This window comes from Dasypus novemcinctus, chromosome 6 (assembly GCF_030445035.2).
Source record: "Dasypus novemcinctus isolate mDasNov1 chromosome 6, mDasNov1.1.hap2, whole genome shotgun sequence".
Taxonomy (NCBI): Eukaryota; Metazoa; Chordata; class Mammalia; order Cingulata; family Dasypodidae; genus Dasypus; species Dasypus novemcinctus.
The window spans coordinates 62076445-62098134 of NC_080678.1; the positions used below are offsets into that span (position 1 = coordinate 62076445).

A 21690-nucleotide genomic window follows, 5' to 3' on the forward strand; every position below is an offset into this window, starting at 1 on the left:
TACACTCATTCACATGGAAAGATTTGTATTACAAGTTACAATAATATTTACTGTGAACAAATTTTAATTAAATAGTCTTATAAATATACCTGAACCTACACACATATATAAGAATAATATATGGCAGGAAAAATACTAAAAGTCATTTTCTCTATATGGGAAAACTACTTCCTCATATAATATTTTTATTTGCTGAAATGTTTAATATATGTTTACATTATTTTACTATTAAATAGTATTTTCCTGTTGTGATTAGACTTGGATTTAAAAGCATGGCTTACCACCTTACTTGTTTAGCAGCAATGGCTTATGCATGCTTCAGACAAAATGGATGGGGTCTGGGTCAAGGATTTTCAGGAAAACAAAAACAATTACACTTTAATGAATAAATCCCTAAAAGCACTATGGCTGCAGAAAGAGCAATTCACAAGAAGTAAAAAACTTCAAAACTAAAATAGGACATAGTGAATTACACTAAAATAAGACATTTAATTGAGATTTATTTTTTTCCAAGTCACATGAAGATCAATCACTTTCTGTTAGAGGAATGTGACAGATACCTAATACCTAACAAAAAATCACTTAATGACAAGTTAGTCGAGTGAAATTTCGTATAAAAGATATGTGGTAAATCAGCATCCCGTTTCTTAGTTATATTTAGAATTATCAATTTTGAGATGCAAGATTCTCTAACATTTTGAGGCTAGGTTTCACTTGGCAGTCAGTGAAACCACTGAATTTCGTGGGAAGTAATTTATGTGCAAACAAATATTTTTTTACTGAGAAATGGGACCAGAGATTTCATCAGAATCCTGACAGTATGCTCCACTTCAAAAAGATGAAGACTTTATACCAAATTTATAAGTCAAAAAGTTTATTTCAGCCTATTCTTATCAGAATTCCCTTTACTCATAGAAGTTTATTACTTGGGAATATTAAGGGTGGGCCTGCAAAGAAATATTTATTAATGACTCATTTCATCTCTGGTATGTTGTAATGATTTAGCAGCTTCCTGCACATCAGGCTTATTTTCCATTTTTTTCATTTTCTGGTTGTCATTAATTTGATGACCTCCATTTTAAAGAGACAGACATACAGACACAGAGAGGGAACACCAGATGAAGACAGAGGCCAAGACTGGATGATGCATGTACTAGCAAAGGCCTTCCAAGGATTGCCTACAACCACTGGAGGCTAAGAGAAAGACGTACAACAGATTCTTCCCTAGAGATATCAGTGGGAGCGTGGTCCTGACAATAACTTGATTTCAGATTTCTGGCCTCCAGAACTGTGAGAGAATAAATGTCTGCTGTTTTAAGCCAACCAGTTTGTGGTAATTTGTTATGGTAGCTCTAGGAAACTAACATATATCCTCAATCTTCAGTTTTCTACATTGAGAGCATTCTTTGTATCACTATATTTTGCTCTAAACCAAAAATATTTTCCTCTTTAGTATTCCACTTTTAATGTTGCTAGGAAAGAAGATAAAGGCATAGCATTTCTCAGTGCATCTGTGACACTTTCTTCCATAATCACAAGTCCTATTTGGAAGAAGAATAAATACTGCAAATTACCTCTGTATTAGAAGGTTCAATTCCTGTCCTCTTTTAATTCACTTTTTGTAAGCCCCACCAACCAGGTGACAGTGCTTGTACAGGATGGTAATATTAAATCTTTGGCATGACTTTCTTTAACCATCAGGCTTATCTTCACATGTTACTAAGGATCAGAGCATGTTTTACCTTGCCATATTTCAAAAATTGAGTTTGTCGAATTACCAAATGTTAACTATGTTATGAGTGTGGGAGCAAATTTTTACAGATTTTTCCTCTGTAATAGTCATTCAATATATAAACATTTTAGGTACCCTAGTCTCCAGCTACTCTAACTAATTTTAGATAGGTGGATGCCAATATCATCTGCTAATACCTTTGCTTACAAGCTATCTTTGCAGGTTTAACATGACCATACCACTCCTTACACAAAAGAACATTTTGAACAGAAAGTAAATCATTTCTGATTGCTGACTTAAAGAACCAGTCTGATGCTTCTTAAATAATATCTTTGCAAACTTTTATAAATATTAGTTTCAAGTCAAATACATTTTAAAGGTGTTTCCATTATACCCTTTCACTTTAGCCAATGTCCAAAAAAAACTGCTACCCTTATCAGATTTGAAAAATAACACCAATAGAAAGTATTATTTTAAAAGTGAAGTTGATATTTGTTCAGTAATTAATTAAAATAATGTTATAGTCTGGGGATATGGGTACAATTTATTTATACTGAAGATATCATTTCTTTCTATTCATAGTTCAGGCTTAGACGTTGGACTTTTAATATCTGATGAAGAAAAAATGATTCCATAAAGAAAGTAATTTATCAGTAATACAGTATGATTTTAAATCATCTATTAAGTTTTATAAAAAGGAAAAAAAATTACCAGGGAAATAAAGTATAAAATAGCAGCAGTCTAAAATAGATGAATACTTTATAATGCTCCAAAGCTATTACATTTAAAAATTACTATGACATCAATATTCCTAATTAAGTTCTAGTGAAGGATGCCCTGTGATTAATGCAGGTGGGACGAATCAGTGAGTTGCAGGTGCAGTGAAGGTGCCATTGGCCAGGTTATTCTCAGGAGGCTAAGGCACCTCTTCTGAACTGTCTTTATTCTATTTTACACATTTTTAGCCACCCAGCCTAAGGTGTAAACTATGGGGCATGAAGAATGTTGCCCTGAGGAAAAGAAGTCAGAGCAAGCTGCAAGGGTGAAGAAGAAGGCAGCATTAAAGATAACTTTTTTGGAGGGATAGATAGTTGAACTCAACTCCCCCAATTATACCTATACTGCTACCCACATTTTACGCCTGTCACATTGCTCAGTCTGCTGAATTATCGGCCTCCCCCAGCGTTTAAAGTTTGCAAGCACGTCCCGGAGGGATAGTCCCATGTACTGCCCTGTCCATCACTCTCAGTGACTCCAAAGTTTATAAGTGAAACTGATTAAGTGATCATCTACTCCACATTCTATTATGAAAAGGAAAGAACATAAACCCTGAGCAATGATGTAAGATGAATCAGGTCTACAAAGTTGAATATCTCCTATTCGGACTTCATAAACTGGGAATTTGGAGATAAGAGAGTTTAGAGGCATTTCCCAAGTTTTCCCAGGGTTCTGTGCAATTCCTGATTACTACTTCTTCCCTTCGCTTTACTCAAGAAAGACTGGGATAGTTATTTTAGAGGTCTATTTAAATCTACAAGTTTTGTTTAAATTTTTCAGAAAAGAGAAATTCAGAAAATTTGGTAATTTAGCTGTTTTTTAATAACAAAACACGTAAGTTATGCTGAGATCTACTGAGCTGTCACATGGACGAGAAAATTTGCTCATCTTTGTTTTCTTTTTAACAATTATCCACGTATAATGACAAACCCACACTCCTCAACCAATGCTTACTGTTTGTAAAAGCAGCTAACACACTTTCTGTCCTCAGGCCACACTGACATGGCACTCTCACCCTTCACCATTTTCAGGAAGAAATGGATTACAGCTACGATTATCTTGCTTTTCAAAGGCTCAACACCCCTGTACTATAAGCAATGTATTCTCTTCTTGATTGGAAATTTGACCAGCTTTCAGGATGTTAGAGGAAAATACTGTCTAATGGTTCACTCACACACAGATTTTCCCTTTATTTCTCATTCTTTCAAGGAGTTGGAGAAAAAAAGGTTTTGCTGGCTAAGCTAATAACCTCAAATTAAATAAATAAGATATTATGTGCAATCAATAAACCCATGCAGATAAATTATAATAAAGTTGTGACACAGAGGAAAAGGGGAAAAATGAAAAAAAAAAACCAAAAAACTAACATCTCTATCCAGAACTCTGCCTGTGCTGTTCAGGAAAAGCATTTGTTTAACAGGATCCAACAACACCCAGTAATCCACGTTGTCCTTTAAAGAGAGCTCTATGGTGGGGTCTGGTCCTCCCGCTGTCCCTTTGATCAGCATGTTGTCCACCAGAATCGTACCTGCAAGCCAAAGAAAGTTGAGAACCCATTTTACTCATATGCTTTCTTTAGCAAAGATCATGCACTTAAACCCCCTCTGGTTTGCAAATCTGTTTTAAAGCAGAAAATATTCAACTTTATATCTAGCATCAGATAGAAAATGTTCTTTGTCCAAAAAGCAAAACTATCTTCATTCTGCTATTTATAAATGATATTTTGGTTCCCTTTAACATGAATCTGTTTCTTTCCATCACTTTTCACAGGAGATATCACTGAATTTCATCATGAACAAAGGGAAATGCCTATAATAACAGAGGCTGATACATCAATTCACTCAGTAAGACTTCTGATATGAAAAGAGACATCTGAAAATAAGAAAGAAGAAGAGAAAGGAAGAGCTAAAGGAGTAGTGTCTCCCATGGTGAAGAGCTGCTTCTTTTTCTCTTATCTTAGAGCAAATCCATAAAGCATAAATCTTAATAAGAAAGAGAAAACTAGTATGCAGACACACAGTAGAAGCCGTTCTTCTTAAAACATGTCTGAGGCACTTGACTAGAACAACACAATATTCCAATGTAACATTTTGATCCTCATTTCTTCTCATTTTTTTTTCAGTAGGCTGAATTGCAGATATTTGTTGTATGAGAGTTGCAAATACAGTATGTCTCAAATCTTTGCTACCATTTTAAAGATTCCATGCATTTTACAAGTTGAATGCAAACAGCACTAATGCAACTGAAATCCCATTTTTTCCCACACAGCAAAAATCTCTTTACCAAATAATAATGTACCATAGCTTAGAGCAATCATTTTCAAGTGATCTTTTTTATTAAACTTATGGCATACAGAAGAGATGTGAGATGTGGCCATGCAAATAAATATGTGCTCTCCTAAAGACATAGAATAAATGGTAAATATCTAGAGAACTCATTGTCTTAGGGTGTATATATGTATATATATATAATAAATATATATATAATAAATATAAATCTGGCCTGAAAAATAGGCTACAAAATATATCAGCTGCATTTTCTTGAGGGACATTAGCTGCAATGTTACACCCTTGTATAATAATATAAGAGGACAGTTCATTTGGAAGATTTTCTCAGCAAATATAATAATGGTATATAATATATCTTTATCAGATTATTATTAATCAGGTTTATCTGCCCAAGAAATGTTGAATGAAACCATTCTTTTTTTAAAACAACAAACCTAAATAACACCCTCTAATAAGACAAATACTTATCTAAATGGTAGCTTTTTCTTCTACTTTTTCACATACTAACACTTACTAGCCTGTATAGTGAAGAAAACTGATCCCTCTATCTTTTGAATGAAATGGTGGATGGGTAATATACAGACAAAACACCTGGAATTACAAATCAGTCACTGATGATATTCTCTGAACTACCCCAAGAATATTTTCAAGTCCTGGGTATGTGCTTATTTTCAAATACTTCACACAACTGCCTTTGGAAAACTGTTTGGTCTGTAACTCAATATATAATTAAGAAATTAAATGAAAATCCATATTCCAATCTAGGAAAAAATAAGAAATGTGCAATAGGTAGTTTAACTAACATAAAAATTTAATGTCTCCATTCAATAGTGCTTAATACAGCAGCAGCACGTATTTTAATAATATTCAAACATACCATGGCAGGCTAAGGAAGGGGCATTCCTCTCCATAAAGCAACTGGATTACAACTAAAGCAAGTTTTAATAGGTATTTTAATCACTATTAAAACAGTGGAAGAAAAATACTGTCTGGAATTATATTTTCCTTAATGATATTTTTAAAATTTCATGGCGTGCATCTAAATAATGATTTTTGCTCTCAGCCCATCTGTGTTCTTCCCTGATAGAAACTCTGTTTCTAGTGCTAGTGTGCTGAAAAAGAGAGAACTTTAACATGTGATAGTCAACAGTGTTGACCCTGAAAGGACCGCCTTACAGAATAGGTGGTGCCTAAGGTATGCTCCTTCTTACATGAAAATTTATTTTCATCATACTAAAGACCAATGGCAATCAGAGAGAGGGAATTAAATTGAGTTTGATTCTTTCACCATAGAAAGTAGGAGAGCCAGCCCTAGAATTCAAAGTTTAGAATACCATCCTAGATCCACCACTTAGCTGTCATGTGAAAACTGACAGATTGCTTAACCCCATTAACTCTGACTCTCAATTTCTCTCTTCTTTAAAATGAGCGCCAGAATAAATAAAACTCTAAGTATCTTCCTGGAAAAAAAACTTGTGTTCTTATATCCAAAGTACTAATTAAAACTGAAACAATTATGATCACAATAAAAATACTTTCTTGGTTGAATATTTACTTAATATTTTTACCATGCATAACATTCAATCTTTTACAGCCTTAAATATTGGGGATTGTACTTCTACCTTTGAGAAGAAGGTATTGAGGTTCTTTTATTTCTAATAGAGATTATTTTTATCAAAATTGAAAAACAAATTGAAATCCTGATCTAGGGTTTATTCTTCTTCTTTAATCTATTGTTTCAATTCAGAGAAATAAGTTTGCCACTCCTTCATCTGTATTCACAGCTTTGCCAGAGAGAGCAACAAGGTATTAGTTATAGGAGGTTCATGTAGCCACGAATGCAGGCATTAATTGATTTAAGACATTTCAATAAGGCTGCAGCCTTTTTCTTAAGAACATCTTATATAGCTATGGGTTTCTTTATAATTTTGAAAAAGATTGACCAAGTTACTTCAAAACATAAATATATTGGAAAATAATTTATGAATCAACAAACTTCCTCATTTAAAAAACTTAATTTCCCTATTTATTGTGTATAGGGAAATTTGCATCAAAAAACGTGTGTTAGGTTGCTCTGAAAACTAAATGAGATAACACATGTGAATTTCTGATCTCAGCTCCTGATACAGAATCAGGGTTCAGTAAATGTGAGCTGTGATTATTTTTGTTGATGTTATTAGTTAATTTGAGGCTAAAGAAAAATGACATTTTATGTCATTGATGTCTGTGTAAATAAAATTGCCTCGATATGTCACAAAGCTAAGGTTATCAAGCTTGGTCAACACATGGGTGTAGCAAGCAGTCTGAAATAATTTATATGGCTTGAAATGCTATGAACCCAAAATTGACCTTCTTGGATGTTAAAAGTAGGGCGGGAATGCCCTCCTAAATAAAATTTTAAATAAGGCTCCATCTCTCCAATGGCCATATATTCCTACATGTCATTCCAACTGATGTGCAACCCAAACTACGGAGTCACCCATGCTCTTTCCACTTTCTACTACTCCTTATCTTCAGACAATTTTGAATTTTCTCATAAAGACTCAAATTTGATTTGAGAGCAGGAGAAGGTCTTATTCAACAACTACATATTACTAAAGAAGCATTCTTTAGTTTGATCATATTTTACTCTTGCCTAGTACTTGTTTGGTTCTAAGATAGGTAGATAGATAGATAGATAGATAGATAGATAGATAGATAGATAGATAGATAGATAGATAGATATGATGAAGGTATAAGTCATAACTGGACATTTAATATGTTTTCCTTCAAAAGATATTTGATTCTTTATATAGGCAGTTATAACAAAATGCATTAATCTCTAAAAATACTGTGGAGGCATATGTATGTGGGTGTGGGTGTGTGGGGGTGATGCCTTTCTAACTAGTCTAATTCAATGAAGCTGAGAGGGTAAGTTTTGCAAGGAGAGACAAATGAAAATTGACTGTTGGGGCCTGTAGCAGTTTGATATTATTGATAAATTCCAAAAGGAAATATTGGATTGTGTTTGTAAACTGATCTTTTCCTCTGGGCATATGAGATTATATTGGATTCAGAGGTTTACTCAATTTCTAGAAGAAGTAAACCTCTTGTGTCAGTAGGAAATTGAGTTCCCACCCTTTGGTGGGAGGGGACTCGCAGATAAAAGGAATGGCAAAAGACAGAGTTCGAGGGGTTCTTAATGTTAGGGTTTTTGATGTTGAGTTTGATGCTGACACCTTAAGCAGGAACCCCAGGAAGTAAGCACACAGAGGAAAGAGAAGCAAGCCCTAGGAAGGGAGGAACTCAGGAAGCCTTGCAGATGCCGGCAGCCATCTTGCTCCAACGTGTGAAAATAGACTTTGGTAAGGGAAGTAATTTATGCTTTATGACCTGGTATCTGTAAGCTCCTACTCCAAATAAATACCCCTTATAAACCAATTAATTTCTGGTATTTTCCATCAGCACCCCTTTGGCTAATACAGGGCCCCTTCCAAATACTAAAAAATGAACAGTCTGCATAAAACCCACCACCTTTTGCTGTAAAACAATTGATTATTCAAAGGTGTGTAAAAAAATATGGATTGCATCAAACTTTCCAACAATTTTCCCAGATTAAATTAACTGGAAGAATGCTAAGCTGCATAATACAGCCAGGAGCATCCACAGTTTTCTCTTGCATCGTATTCCCTTCAAATGAAAACAAAAACAAAAACAGAAGTTTCCACATGTACATCACTTGATTAAAACAAAAGAGTTAAAAATTGAGCTATGTAGTTTTTCCATTTTTCAGTAAGACAATATATAACAATTCAATGTAATTATGCATGACTTGACCCTGGAACCAACTTCCCCAGGTCATGATCTATAACTACCTACCTTAATTACTTGACTTTCCTAGAAAAAGAATAGATAGTTGGCACTAATGATGGTCCAAGAAAACTTCCTGTCACACTGAGAGAATCAGATCAGACTGGGAGGATCAGTTTTTCAGTGAATGTCAGTATGTCTTAACCAGTGAAAATGGCCATTATATAGTTACTATTGAGTAAAACAGATAACAAACTTATTAAGTTAAACCAAGACTCTTTTTATGTTCAAATTTTCTTTGTTCAAATTATCCAGGACTAACCTGGAAGTGGTCTCTTTAATTTTTCACACTTGGCTTACAATTATATAAACTGAATTTTGGCTATTTTTATAGAGCCAAATATATACCATATATGTATGGTCTCTAGACAGCTACTTGATAAACTCTTATAGGTTAAGAAATATATTATGTATATGTTTTATTACACACAGTGTCTAGCAAGTTCATAAAGAAAATAAAAATTTGGTTGGCCTTTGTTTGAATGTTGGGGATTATTAGTCACAGTCATGATGAAAAATGACTTCTAGTTAACCAAGATGGCAGAGTAAGATGAGTAAGATACTCAGGTTCCATTTCACCATAAAAATCTTTGAATAACTAGTAAACTGGCATAGATGACTTTCACAGTATGCAACAAAAAAATTACAGGGAATACAAAGAAATGGAAATGGACCATCTGAAGAGGGGAAAAAAAAGGGTTAAAGGGTTGCAGTAACTATGCAAGCAACAAATTAGGAAAAATGCCACTTAAAATTGGTAGGAAAACCTTATGGTGCCCATGGTGCCCCCACCCCAAACATTCCCCAGCTCAGTGTGGACCTGACTGCATTCTTGCTTTGAGTGCCTTGTCTCAGTTCTGGAGACAGCAGAGAATGCTCTGTGCCACTCTCAGGTGGCAGCCTGAATAATTGAATAACTGAAGTAACATACTCAATTCTGGTTCACCATCTCAGAATTAGCCCTGCAGGTAGAAGCAGCTTAACAACAATAAAATCGGTGTAAGAAACAATTAAATTGCAGCAGCCTGAGGTAAAGGCTTACAGGATTTAAGGTATACAATGAAGTTCCCAGGAAGACTATTTCATAAGATTAGAGGGGACATTTGGATCTTTGTACACTGCGAATTATTAAGGCCATTAGTGTATGCTCAGGACAAAATACGTGCTCAGAAAAGACTAGAAAGGATGTTGTGCTTTCACCTCAGTCTATGCTTCAGGTTCTTTAAAAGGAGGCTAAGCTTTGAAGAGAGCACCAGCCACTGCAGAGCCATCCTTTGAAGATTGTGAAAGGTGATTTTTTGTACCTGTGTGGTTGTTTTTGTTAGCTCTTATCACTCAAGGAAAATATTAACCTGACACAAACTTAAGGAACAGTCACATCAGAGATTAAATTCCAGAGTTAACACATTAAAATATTATTGTGTACAACAAAAGATTACAAGGAATACAAATAAATGGAAATGATGGACCTTCTGAAGGAACAAGATAAAATATTAGAAGAAGACAATAGTTTAGACTTACCAAAGACTTTTAAAATATTGTCTTGAGTATGCTCAAAGAGCTAAAGGTACACATGGAGAAAGGACCACTGAACATTAGAAAAACAAAATAAACAAAATGAGAATTTCAATAAAGAGAAGTATACAAAGGAGTCAAACAGATAAAATGTATTTTAAGACAACAATTACTGAAATAGAAAATGGTCAATAGGGTTACAAGAGCAGACTGGAATTGGCAGAAGAGAGGATCAGTGTATTTGCAGATAGGACAATTGAAATTATTCCCACTAAAGAGCAAAAGGAAAACAAATGAAGGAAAATGAATAAAGCATTAGCGATTCATGGGATACCATGAAACATACAAATATATACATTATAGAAGGCCCAGAAGGAGAAGAAAGAGAGAAATAGCAGAAGGAATAGTAAAAAAATAATGGCTGAAAACTTCCCAAATTTAATAAAGCACATGAATGTATACATTCAAGAAACCCAACAAACCCCAAATAGGAAGATCAATGGCAGGCACATTATACTCAAACTGTGAAATGTCAAGGACAAACAGAGAGTCCTGAAAGCTGCAAGAGAGAAGCAATGCATCATGTACAAGGAAACCTCAAAAAGATTTGAATGCTGATTTCTCATCAGAAACCATGGATGCAAAAAGGCAGTGGGATGAAATTTTTTAAGTAATGAAAGAGAACTATTGTCAACCAAGAATTGTATATCTAATGAGACTGTCTTTCAAAAAGAGGGAGATATTAAGGCACTCCCAGATAAACAAAACCTGAGGGAATCTATCTTCACCGGATCTGCCCTATGAGCAATGCTTAAATACTAGTAGCATTGTATTTGTATTGGTTTTTTTTTTTTCAATTTTTAATTTTGATGTAACTCCATTTTCTACACTTAACCAGTTCTGTAAAGAAAATGCATAAAAAGTCATGATAAATCTATGGTTTGGGAATACATTGTATAAAGTTATAATTTGTAACAAGTATAACAAAAATTTGGAGGGGGGCAGAAGAGAATAGGAACTGCATTTGTGTATACTATTGAAGTTAAATTGGTATCAAAATAAACATTATTGTTATTGACCTAGGATGATAAATTTAACCCCAAGATGAAATGGATAATTTCATTTTACATACATGTTGCCATGATAAGAATTACAAGCAAACAGACTTGTACAACACAGTGAACCCTAATATAAGCTGTAGACTTTAGTTAATAATATAATAGTAATCATATTGGTTCATTAATTTTGTAAATGTGCTATACTAATGCAAAATGTTAATAATATGAAAACTGTGAGGGGGTATACATGGAAACTGTACTTTTGTCACTGATTTTCTGTAAACCTCTAAAAATAATTAAAAATAAAGAAATAAAAGAATAAATGAAAAATTTTAAAAAAAGAATGTCATTGATTCACACAACCACATGGGCGAATCTTAAATGCTTTTCACTAAGTTAAAGAATTCAGACCCAAAAGGCTACATATAATAAACTTTACTCATATGACAGTCTGAAAAAAAACAAAACTATAGGAATGGAAAACAGAGTAGTGGTTGTGAAAGGATAGGGTGATTATAAAGGAACTGACAGGGGAATATTGAGAGTGTTGGAACTGTTCTGTCTGGTACTGGGGTGATGAAAAAGATAAAAGACCTTGATTGAAAAACTTGTGAAATGAAATTAAAGTCTGTAGTTTATTTATTCCTAATATACAAATATTAATTTCTTAGCTCTAACTAATGCTCTAGTGTTAGGAAAAACATAACCATGATACTGGGGAAACTGGGTGAAGGAGGTATACAACTGTCTATACTATGTTTGCAACTTTTTTATAAATCTAAAATTATTCCAAATTAAGCACACACACACACACACAAAAGGATGAAAAATACCCAATACTTTTTGGCTATTTTGGGGGTATTTTTTCATTTAGTGAAAAGTGGTTAAATGCAAACTCCTGTTTTAAAAGCACAACATTTTGTAAACTTTTCTTGGTCCTTAACAATTTGCATTTCTTTTATTTCAAGGACAAATGATTGCAAAACGGGAGTGAAAATTAGTATCAGAGTAGGATTTAGCAAAGTGCACTTGATTCATTTTTCAAAGATAATACAATTTATTTGTTTATTTATTTCTCTACGTTGTATGATATTTGATGTATCAAGCATGGCATCAAAATCCATGAATAAAATTGCAGGAATATAGACTTTTTTTTCTTTTAATTTAGCATTCCTTCTTAGCAACAGATATAAACATCTTGACATTTAGACAACTGTTATTATCTGCATCCTTGTATCCTGATGTAAATAAAGTATTAAGTACATGCATGCATATTGTGCATTTTGGTGTAGAAGTCATGGCTCCTTTTGTTTATATGTCATTCATCCAACTTGACATAAAACCATAGTATTTTAGAACTAGAAGAAAACTTGGCACTCTTAATGACTTAGTTTGCTAAACTGCTATGACAAATACTACTACAAAATGGTTTGTAACCTATAAAATGTAAAACATAGTTTAAACCTCTATATAGGATTATCCTATAACTAATATACCATGTCAGTTTTGCTTTGGGATCATAGTAAACACACACAAAAAGCCTGTAGATATATAGTCACTACTTGGGGCCCCATGATATAACTTGCTTGACAAATAAAAGCTTTAGACTACTAAAATATAAACAACTCTAAAGTAAGCTATGACAAAATTATTTCAATGTATTTATCAATGACTTGACCCTGGAGCAAATCTCCCCAGGTCATAGTATATGTGCATATAGCTAAAGTCTCTGATCTTACAACTTGCTATTTCTAGAAAGAGAAAATAATTGTTGGTGTTGATGGTGGCCCACATAAACTTCAAGTCAGTCTGGGAGGATAAGTTTAAGAAGTGAACATTCTGAGCTAAAGTACCTTGGCAAAACCATGATATGTCCTTTCCAGTGAGGCACAGAAAAGAATGCAAACACAAAATCTGGATCCTAAGCTTAGAGAAGCTGCAAAGCCCTGTATTGAATAGAGTCTTTTGGTGACGTGCCATGATCCTTGCTACCTGGTGTTTATGAATTGCTCAATTGCTTTCGGCTGTAGGTAGGCAGGACCTGTGACTTGATTCCAACTAAAATAATGGGGCAATGGTGATCAAATTTCTATGATTACATACAAGTAGAAAATTACATGATTATATGAGATTATAGTGACTGTTTTGCTTATGATTCTCTCTCTCCCCTTTCCCTTCTCCCTTTCCCTCTCCCTCTCTCTTCTTCCCTTTAACAAAGCAGGCAACCATGTTGCAAGGCCCACATGGGAAGGAATTGCACACAGCCCCTAGGGGCTGAGGGTGACAGCCATTTGACAGCCAGCAAGACACTGAAGAATATAGTCCTACAGCCATGAGGGATAGAATTTAGCCAACAACTTGAGTCAGACTGGATGTGGATCCTTCCCTAGTCATCCTCAGATGCGACTATAGCCCCAGCCAATACCTTGACTACTACCTCATCAGACCCTAATTGGATGACCCAGATATGTTGTGCCTGGTCTTCTGACCCACAGAAATGGTGAGAAAATGAATGTGTGTTCCTTTAAGCTGCTAAGTTTGTGTTAATATTGTTATGAAGCAATAGCTAACTAATATAGGTTCTAAAGCCAAAATATCAAGGTTCAAAATATTGTTCCCACCATTTGCTAACCCTGTTATCTCAGGCAAGTTACCCTGATTCTTGTAATAAAAAATAAGGAGAAAATCAGGTAATACATGTAAGTAGAGGCCCACAGCTAATAAATGAATGATACTTTTCATCATACTGCTAATGGGAGATTATATAAACTGAAGCATATGAAGGATTTAAACAGCCTATTTCATCAAATTGGGAACATTAACCATAATGTACATATACATAGCATAACTTTTTTACAAATGAGATAAAAGAAGCAGAAGAATATTATAAAGGCTGACAGAAAAAAATAAGACTATGCATAGGCAAAACAAAAAAAGAGCACAGATTTATTCATAATTATCACTAAGAATTTGTCATGAAATAAAACAAAAGACAGTTTCCCTGGGGAGTGGGTGTAGCTCAGTGGTTTGAGCATTTGCTTTCTATGTACAAGGTCCTGGGTTCAATGCTTGGTACCTTTTTTTTTTTAAAAAAAGGCAGTTTCTTGCTGGCAAAAATGGAAGTGTACAAGATAACAAGTAAGGAATCTCATGTTACTGAGGTCAAAATGCATATTAACATTAGCTTGTAATATCAGCTGGACTAAATGATAAAATATAAAGGCTTTAAAAGAATTACAACAGATCTGATTCATGGCTATATGAAAATGATATAGGTTCATACTCTGAGATTATGGCAAGGTTTTATTTTTCCAGATCATCAAACTGATGCAATTTAAATAATGAAAAATACCATACCACAATTTTTTTTCAACTTTGTTATCACAGAGTCATGGTTAAAAGATGAACCACAACACCCCTGCTCCAACAGAAAGATTATACACTCTGATCACAAAAAAAATCTTAGTGGTTGAAATAAGATAAACAAAAATCAAGAAAGTGCAGTTTTAAAAATTATGTGATTGAACAAATAATTCTAAAAGATGGAAAACAAGGCATCAATTGAAAGGAGCCTTTATTGAGGAAGAGCCTCAACTTCTTAACCTGTAATTCCATTAAGATAAACCTAGAAGAAACCTAAAAGTCTTGTATATTCTTCAATTCTCTAACCAATAAATAATATTTCTAGAAATATAAGTATCCTAGATTTTACTAGGATAGACTTTGCTGTAATTGAGAATAGGAATTTGCTTTTTTTAGTAAAATTGCAACTGTAGAAAGTTTCCATTGCTTTAGATCTATGATTCAAGTTATAATTTATTTGACTTAATTTTGAAACAGTGTTTCAATGGTTTAAATAATTCAGTTCAGTAAAGTTATATGCATAATTGATTGGATTGAAGAAAGTTATTTAAGTACACAAGAAAAAACATCTTTTGCATATACTTGTCTACACTTTTAGATGTTTGAAGTGTTGGTATCAAATTTGTAAATGTAAATTAGAAGTTGAAAGAATTCAATTATTAAAGATTGTACATGAAGTTGTATAGAAGAATTAAGCTTGTTAAACTTATGAGTTAATAGAATATTAACCCAAGAACGAAGAAAGGTGATTTCTCTTACTTTTATTTATTATAGGAATAGCAAGATTCCTAAGCTGAATTTAAATGTTGGTTTTAAAAGCAACACTTAGAGAAAGTAATATTAGTAAAAAGCTAATCAACTTTCTGTGAACAGACCTTCCATAATAAAAATAATTAAAACACCGTATTTAAAGAAGGACCACAAAAAAAGATGTATAAAAGAGGAGATGTTAAAAAAAAAAAGAGGTAAGATAAATTGTGGGAATTAAACAATTAACATATCTTCCAATACCTTCACTTATTTTGTATGTTCTTCAAGTTTCCAGTTGATCCAATATGAGTTTATACTTGAGCTAGGAAGAAAATCACATCTTAGTCTTTCCCCCATTTCTCCTTTAACTGATTTCAGATTTCATTTTTTAATATACTTGCAAAATTTGGGAGTTCCCACAATCACTATCACTCTGACACCAACTGCAAGTTTGGGAGCCTCCAAACCACCCTCAAATTTCATATTTTGCTAGAAGGACTCACATATCATGGTTAGAGTTTATTACAGCAGTAGGATACAGACTAACATCAGCCAATGGAAGAGGTGCAGAACTCCAATAGAGTTCCAGCTGCAAAGATTCCAGTTGTCCTCTCCCAGTGAAGATATACAGGCAGAGCTTACTTATTTCTCTTAGCAGTGACGTGTGACAATACATATGGGGAATTGTCAACCAGAAAAGCTCACCTTAACTATGGTATTCAGCATTTTATTGGTTTCAGTCACATAGCTATGCATGAGTCTCCAACCCCTCCAGAGGTCAAACATATTGAATGGCCCAAGGCCCTGCACCAAAAATCACAATGTTAGCATAGACTGTCTGGCATAGTCCAGTCTGGTATGACCCAAACCTAAACCACCTCCCCTATACACCTCTTAACCAAAGTCTCTCTTATTAACCAAGTGCAAAGGCATATCCTATTTATGAGAAAGGTTAATCCTTTACTACACAATAAGATCTTGAAAATATTTTACTCTGTAAATCGTAAAATGACAATGTGGCTTTCCATTACCTCCAAGAAATTCTGAATCATTATAACTCTAATGTTAAATATGTTTTCTCACCTCCAAAATCATTCAAAGGAACAAATACCATGAGCAATAAGGTAAGGTTCTTTAATGAGAAATTCAGGTAAGAGGATCTTATAACTATTCTAAATGACAATTTGAAAGAAATAACAAAAAAAAATATTTTCTTTCAATAGATAATTTACCTCTGGAAGCAATCAATGAATTGTAGGACATATTGGAAAAGCTCAATATGCTCAAGAGTTTGCTTTCCTATATAAAAGCAGAAAAGTATTATGAGAATAAAGTCTGTCATTTTCCCTACCATAATGTCTCTTTATGGAAAAAGTAAAAAGGCTTAAGTTTGATATTAAAGAACTACAAATGTTAAATGCTTTGCAAAACTAAGACTACCTCTTTAAAGTATTTTCCTTAACATTATCTTAAAAAACATGTATTATTTTTTTAGCTGTAAGAAATATAGAAAGATAAACTCCTCATAGGAGAAACTGAATTGATGAAGTAAATTTAATTTAATGTACTTTCTAACTACAAATGAAATAAACTTTCATTCTTATCCTTTTATCATACAGGAGAATTGCCATTTAAAAAATCAAATAAATAATCAAAACTAAATTAAATAAGTCTCTTTCACTCTTTCAGAAATTTTAAAGGTTATTTTATTCACTTTGTCTCCAACATGATGAAAGTCAGGGGGAAAAAAACATTTTAAGCACTGACAAAGCTATTTTAAAGGCCAGCAATACTACATTTCCAGAGTCTATGCCATCCTGAGCTCTCTAATTTAAGAGAAATGAAGATTATTCACCTTTAGTTGATTCTATATTAATAATAGACTTACCTAAAAGTGATTCTCCACACTCTCTATAGATTTTACTACAATTATAAATTCAGACAACTTTATTGTTTACAAGGGGCTCTATATATACCCCAGTCTGACGTGCTGTTTTCACAGCTATGCTTGCAACCTAAGGAATGTGGCAATTAAGAGTTTTGAGCAAACAGGACAAAGCTGTTACAGGCTGAAAGAAAAGATGAGCACATACACTTTGCAGTTAGAGAGAACACTTAGACTTTGTACCTTGAGATAAGATTTTTTTAGTTCCTTAGATCATTAATAAATAAAATAAAAAGTTTGATTGGACTGACTTCAAGGAAACAGTAATTTTGCAATTGGATGTCTTTAAGGCTTAATGTTAATTTATTACTCAAGAAACAGTTAATAGTCCTTCCTGCACACAAAGATGCCCTTTCACTATAAAATCAAAAACAAAAACAAAACATACAGTAGTCATCCTGACAACTACCAAGAGGAATAAAAAGTGAATTTATAACATAAAGTTGCTTTAATTCACAAATTGATCAGTTCACCAGTATTTCTCAGGATCCATGTCTGTATGATGAGAAGGACTTTAGGCAAGTTAGATCTAAAAGAAAACAACTTTGAAAGTTGGGCAAGTATCTAAGCACTGAAGGAAGAATACAAAATCATTCTAAATAGAGAACTCAGTATAAACAAAGACGTGACCTTTGAATTTAAAATAAACAACTCAGTAACAGTGAAAAATCAGCATACTCAGACAAAAAGTATAAAAGAAGGCAAAGAGAGGCAGCAATGGTTGAATGGTTGTGGGCCAGGGCATGGAAGTAGATCACTTGATTGAGAACTTTTAGTTTTGTAATTTAATCCTAATAAAGTACAAATTAAGAAAATTTGTAGTTTCTTGAGCTGTTTCAGAAATAGAGAATAACTTTTTGATAACTAAGATATTTAATTCTAGTAAGCACATCATTATAAAAGCTTTTTAAATTTCAACAAGTTTAGTTATTTACCTTAAACCAACACTACATCAATTATCAGTTTTATTCTGTTTATTTTAATGTTTCTATAAGACTGTTAAATTTCATGGAAAAAAAAAAACCTGACATAAATATAATGGAAAAGGTTTGAAAGCTTTAGATCTTAGTTTATGAAAACTTTCCAAATCTGGAGTGATATATAAAGGCACTTGCAAGAAAGGGACTAGAGGGTCACTTTAAGAGGTGCATTATCAGCGGGCAGGGAAGCAGCCAACCTGAGGTGGCCCACGGAGATTAGACCAGGGCCATCAATAACCTGACCTCTACTTCCTCCTTCCAATCTCTTGCCAGGATTTAAACCCAACTAGAACAGAAGGCTTGAAAGCTACACCAGTGTTTCTCAAACTTTTTATCATGGTGGAACTTTTTTTTATTATATTAATTTTCAGTTTGTTATGGATTGGTACTTTTGTAAGATACAATAAAAATGAATTACAGAGAATGGAAGAGGGAGAAAGCTCAAAACTATATAATATACGAAGACTGCATTTCATCTTACTAATTTTACAGACTATAAAATCACATTTTAATACACATAATCAGAACAAACAATATAGAGAAAAAGAAGAGAGTAACTTTTGGGAAACACTGATAGCAGATGATCTGCAGAGATTGCCACCAACAATTCCCTCTCTTCCTGCATGCACATGTTACACACCCATCAAGTGGAGAATCTGGACTAGCTCATCAATTTGCTTTGACCACTAGAATATTTTCAAGTGATACTACACCAGTTCCAGGTCTAGGTCTTAAAAGACCTGACAGCTTTCATTTTAGGATCTCCTGGGATCCTGAGCCACCACCTAAAGAAGTCCAATTGCTCTGTGGAGAGAGGAAATAAACAAAACCCAAACATGCCAACTTTCCCAGTTGAGGCACAAGACACATGAGTGAAGTAATTTTGGATCCTCCTATACAAGCTAAGGAGTCCCTGCTAATATCTTATGAAGAAGAGAGCCACTATTTTGCAGTGTTTACTCAAATTGCAGAATTGTAAGTAATTGTTGTTGATATTTTAGGCTACTAAATTCTGGGGTAGTTTGTTATTTAGCAATAGATTACTAATATACTGCTCCAAAAGATCTGAATTTACATTCCAGAATGTTTTACTATCATCTAAACCATGTTTGTTAAAAATAAAATTCTTTATACTTTTCACTAAGTTGCAGTGAAAAAAATCTAGCTTTAATTGTTCTATGAATTGACTTTCCACATCCTTATTCTGAATATGCCAAGTTATATTGCCACTTGAAAGTGATAATTGTGTTACCTTCTTTTTTCAGGATTCACTCAAGATCTTCAATAAAACATCATTTATGGATTCTTTCACTAAATTTCAGCAAGTGTATGTGTTTTCTTAGTCTTAGCATCTTGACATGCTATTCTATAAGAAGCCTACAAAGGATTAAATTTTATATGTGAAATACTGAAAATGTACATCTGTTGGCTTTTAATTTAACATACTTGCTTTTAAACAAAAATAACTTTATTACAATTAAAATTATGAAAACAATAAATTTTAAAAATAAATTTTACATTTATCAGCTATTTCATTATTTTGGATTCTAGTTGGCAAATTAACTTTAAAATACCATACACTGTAAAATAGTTCTACTTCACTAGACTAGCCCTCAAACACCTGAACTATTTTGCTCTCTGTTCATCAGTATGAATCTGCTGGTGACACACTTAGATGTCATGACAAATTGCTACCATATTTCAAATAACTTATTTTCAATATTTCTGTAATTGTCTCATTGTAAATCATTAAAAGACAGTTCAGACCTTCATGAACACTATAAGTAGAATTGTGTTTTGTATATTAGAGCACAGAATTGGGTAGAGACAAATAGAGAGAGAACCTGGAAGGACAAATAGAAGGGAAATTTTGGGTTCATGAGAGGATACATGAAATCCCATCAGTTATCACATCAATATGCTCCCTAAAGGTTAGCCACTATCAGAAAACGGGGTACAGAAAATTAATGGCATGAGTAGGGATAAAGTATAATAATACATGCTTCTACTATCCCCACTTCTGGTTCTGGTCAGGAGGCAGGTAATCACAGCTGCCTTCATCTATTGCTCATTCGGCATTCTCCTGACTTTGTGTTAGGATCTGAGTTGAGTTATTTAGACAGCAGGATGACCCAAATCTCCATTCAAGAACAATCTACATCTTTAGTTTTTTGCCACAGTTTTCCACTGCCCAGGTGTTTTGGGCAGAGGAGAAATAAACAATATTCCATTTTGTCTTCTGGGTTTAAATACTGTTCTTTTGCCCCTCTTCCACTTGGCCCAGTTGTATTTGCCTGTAGTTTTCAGTACCAAATATCCCAAATCAAAGCAGGAAGGATTTTTTCTGTTTAGAGATTTAGAAGCAGGAGGATTTCAGAAATGGCCAGGGGGAAGTCTCAGTTTTCAATTCATCAGAACTATGACTGAATTTCCTGGTGAAAGTATTCATCCTCTGCTCCTAGAGCCTCTAATCCCAAAAGCCTGAGGTCTCAAACAAGAAAACAAATATTTTTCAAGTGGGTTAGTAAATAAATTAGTTAAAATGACTTCCTGCAGTGAGAGATACCCAATGGTTCCTAAGCTCAGGTATTTCTGCCTATGTAGGAGATGGCATGATATACTGAACCCTAATTTAAGACAGATGCCAGATACTATAAGAGAGAAGCCCTTCAGGATATTATCTCCTAGATGACTCTGAGTCTGAGTATTCAGCAGCCTATTCCATCATCCTGTTAAGCCAAGTGCTTATGGGTGATGGTGCATGGGGTAACAACATTGGGTGCTATGCATGTGAGCTCTTTGCTATATTTCTTTTGTCTTAAATCTCCTGGACAGAAGTAAATTTATATGGCTACCATATAGCAGCATTGGAAAAGGCATTCTCTGAGTATACAAATGGTGGCACAAGCAGACGCACTGCAAACAGAAAAGAAAATCCATACTGAAAAATATCCTCATGAGGACAATATGCTCTCTTCTCCATGTATTCAATATGCAAGGCACAGCCAACTGATCCCACTAGGGAATGATGCTAGTTAAGGGGTTCAGAATTGGCTTTTCTTGCTGGCAAGCTGATCATTTATCCATGGAGGTAGCTGGATAAGTCTTAGTAAGTCCACTTTTTTTAAACCCAAGTACAAATTCCACCTCTGACACTCTGGCCACTTTATAAATAGGATTACTTCTTCATTTTCACAGAAATCAGAAAACCCCATTCCATTAAAACTTCTCTCACTGGCATGGCTAATCTGCAGAGAACAGTTGATTGAGCTCTTCAAGGAAGCTGGATACTGCCCTTTACCAATATATTTCTTAATCTTTGGGGAAGATTTTCTTTCTGGGAGGACAGGATATGGATAAGGGATGGCATATCAGATTACACATAATAAATGCATTCTGTATTTCCATCATACTGAACTTTTTAATTCCTTCT

At 33.9% G+C, this 21690-nt stretch overlaps 1 protein-coding gene across 1 annotated transcript in view; it reads right to left on the reverse strand.

Annotated features, from left to right (window-relative positions):
- The window catches only part of LOC101441123 (protocadherin-15), a 1917137-nt gene that overhangs the window by 636722 nt on the left and 1258725 nt on the right, over positions 1–21690 (reverse strand). The window contains exon 6 of the mRNA XM_058298874.2: positions 3877–4037. Within this exon, the coding sequence (XP_058154857.1) occupies positions 3877–4037 (161 nt within the window). The remainder of the gene's footprint in view (positions 1–3876; positions 4038–21690) is intronic.